General features: G+C 37.1%; 1 protein-coding gene across 1 annotated transcript in view; it reads left to right on the forward strand.

Annotated features, from left to right (window-relative positions):
• LOC104789259 (receptor-like protein 12) overlaps nucleotides 1,062-2,536 on the forward strand; it is a gene marked incomplete in the record, with an annotated part of 4,463 nt that continues 2,988 nt past the window's right edge. The window contains 2 exon segments of the mRNA XM_019245926.1: nucleotides 1,062-1,129; nucleotides 2,019-2,536. Coding sequence (XP_019101471.1) covers nucleotides 2,094-2,536 — 443 coding nt within the window.

A 2,536-nucleotide genomic window follows, 5' to 3' on the forward strand; every position in this document is an offset into this window, starting at 1 on the left:
TTGCTAAATAAACATCATCGCCGACAATATGTAGCTGACAAAAATGTTTTCTATAAATTTATTATTTACATTTTAAATTATTTTATTATTTATACTCAAATTTTACATTGTTATAAGTTTTAAATTACTGTAAAATACTGCTATACATACCCAATGAAAAAAATCTACTTTATAAGTAAGAACGCATAAATGTTCTCTCATGCTATCACTTCTGATGTCACCAACCATACGCGTTGTCGACCCCGCAATTATACAAATTTTGGAAATGCAATGTTGGACAAGACAACTTGCAAGGCATATCACCAAAAATTGCCACACGGCACTTGGTTTTTATTTTTCCCATCACTAAACTCCAAATTTCATTTTCTCATTCATTTCTAAATTTCTTAACAAGATTGACCTCTCGGTGGCGAGAACGAGTTTACAAGTCGCAATCATGCTTTTGTCTACTGAAAGAAAGACTCAATAATTAATATGCTTCAACCTATTAAGTCGATGTAGTTTATTTTTTTCTTTTCTTGTCGTCAAGTCGATGGAGCTTTGTAATTTCTCTTTAATATATATGGTATCCAGCAGCAATAATCTATACCATCACTACTCAAATGCTTTTTCTTTTCACAAATGTGAAATTTTTCTTATTTAATCAAAAAATGAGCTTCTCTCTTCGTTCTTTCTGTTTCGTTTTCTTCGTTTCAAGTTTTCTAAACACTTTTGTTTCTGCTACACAACACTTGTGTCATCAAGACCAAATGGATGCTCTTCTTGAGTTCAAGAAGGAGTTTGGGATTCAGAAGCCTACTTTTGTTTATTTTGATGTCTCCTCTTATCCGAAGACAACATCATGGGTGAATAATAGTGATTGTTGCTCGTGGGATGGTATCACGTGTGATGCTACGTCAGGCAATGTTGTCGGACTAAACCTTAGTTCCAGCTGTCTCCATGGCCAACTTGTATCCAACAGTAGTCTTTTCAGACTACTTCATCTCCGTGACTTGAACCTGGCTTACAACAATTTCACTGGTTCACCAATCCCAGCTGGTTTTGATAAACTCATGGAGCTAGAAAGACTTAACCTCGCCCGTTCATCATTTTCAGGTCCAACTCCAACCAAGCTTCTTCAGCTAACCAAGTTGGTGTCTCTCGATCTTTCTTATTCATCTTTTGCTATTGATGAATATTTTCTTCGTCTACTTGCTCAAAACTTGAGTAACCTTAGAGAACTGGATATGAGCTTCTCGAACATTTCCACAAAAGTTCCACATGAGTTTTCAAACATGTTGTCTTTAAGATTGCTACACCTTGTCGAGTGCAACCTACTTGGAGAGTTTCCAAGCAGTATTTTTCTAATTCCCAAGTTAGAGTCCATTGCCTTAGACTACAATCTAAATCTAAAAGGCAACCTTCCCAATTTTCAAGAAAATAACTCTTTGTTAGAGATAAGCCTTTACAACACAGCCTTTTCAGGTACCATACCCGACTCCATTGGTAACCTCAAACATTTGGTTTCTTTGACCCTTTCCTATTCCAAGTTCTCAGGGAAGATTCCTTTTTCACTTGGGAACCTTTCTAATCTCACCAATCTTGATCTTTCTTCAAATGGTTTTGTTGGTGAAATCCCATCTTCTATTGGCAATCTAAAACAAATGACCTATTTTAATGTTGAGAGAAACAAGCTTAGTGGAGACTTGACAAGTACAATACTCAATTTTACCCAACTACGTTCACTCGCTCTCTCTGGCAATCAGTTCACTGGTTCTTTTCCACCAAACATTAGCCAACTCTCCAAATTAATATATTTTGGTGTGTGTGAGAATTTTTTTACCGGAGCCACCCTTCCATCCCTAGTCAAGATCCCTTCATTGACACACATCTATTTGGATTATAGCCAACACAAGGACCTCGTTGGGATTGAGAATATCTCCATGTTACCTAATATACAATATATTAAGATTATTAACCGTAACGATTACAATAAAATCAGTCCAGTTGACTTAAACATCTTCTTGCCTCTAAAGCAGTTAATATTGTTGGCACTCTTGGGAGTCCCCGTCTCAACAGCAAATATCACTTCTGATTCAGATCTTACATCACAAATGGAAGAGTTGTATTTGCCAGGCTGCAACATCACTGAGTTCCCAGAGTTCATAAAATACCGAAGGAATGTAGCCTCTATAGACCTTTCAAACAACAAAATCAAAGGACAAGTACCAGACTGGTTGTGGACACTTCCAAAGTTGTCTGATGTGAATCTTTCTAACAACTCTCTCACCGGTTACAACGGATCATTCAAAGCTTATCATGGGAGTCAAATCCTTAGTGTGGATCTAAGGTCAAATTGTTTTCAAGGACCGGTCTTCATCCCGACCAAGTCTATTCTATATTTCCTTGGTTCTAAGAATAACTTCACCGGAGAGATACCTCGATCGTTATGTGAACTACGCTCTTTGTACGTCCTTGATCTATCAGACAATAACCTCCACGGGTCAGTTCCTTGGTGTTTAGAGACTCAGATGAGTTATCTTTTTGATCTAAACCT

Source organism: Camelina sativa, chromosome 5 (assembly GCF_000633955.1).
Source record: "Camelina sativa cultivar DH55 chromosome 5, Cs, whole genome shotgun sequence".
Lineage (NCBI taxonomy): Eukaryota > Viridiplantae > Streptophyta > Magnoliopsida > Brassicales > Brassicaceae > Camelina > Camelina sativa.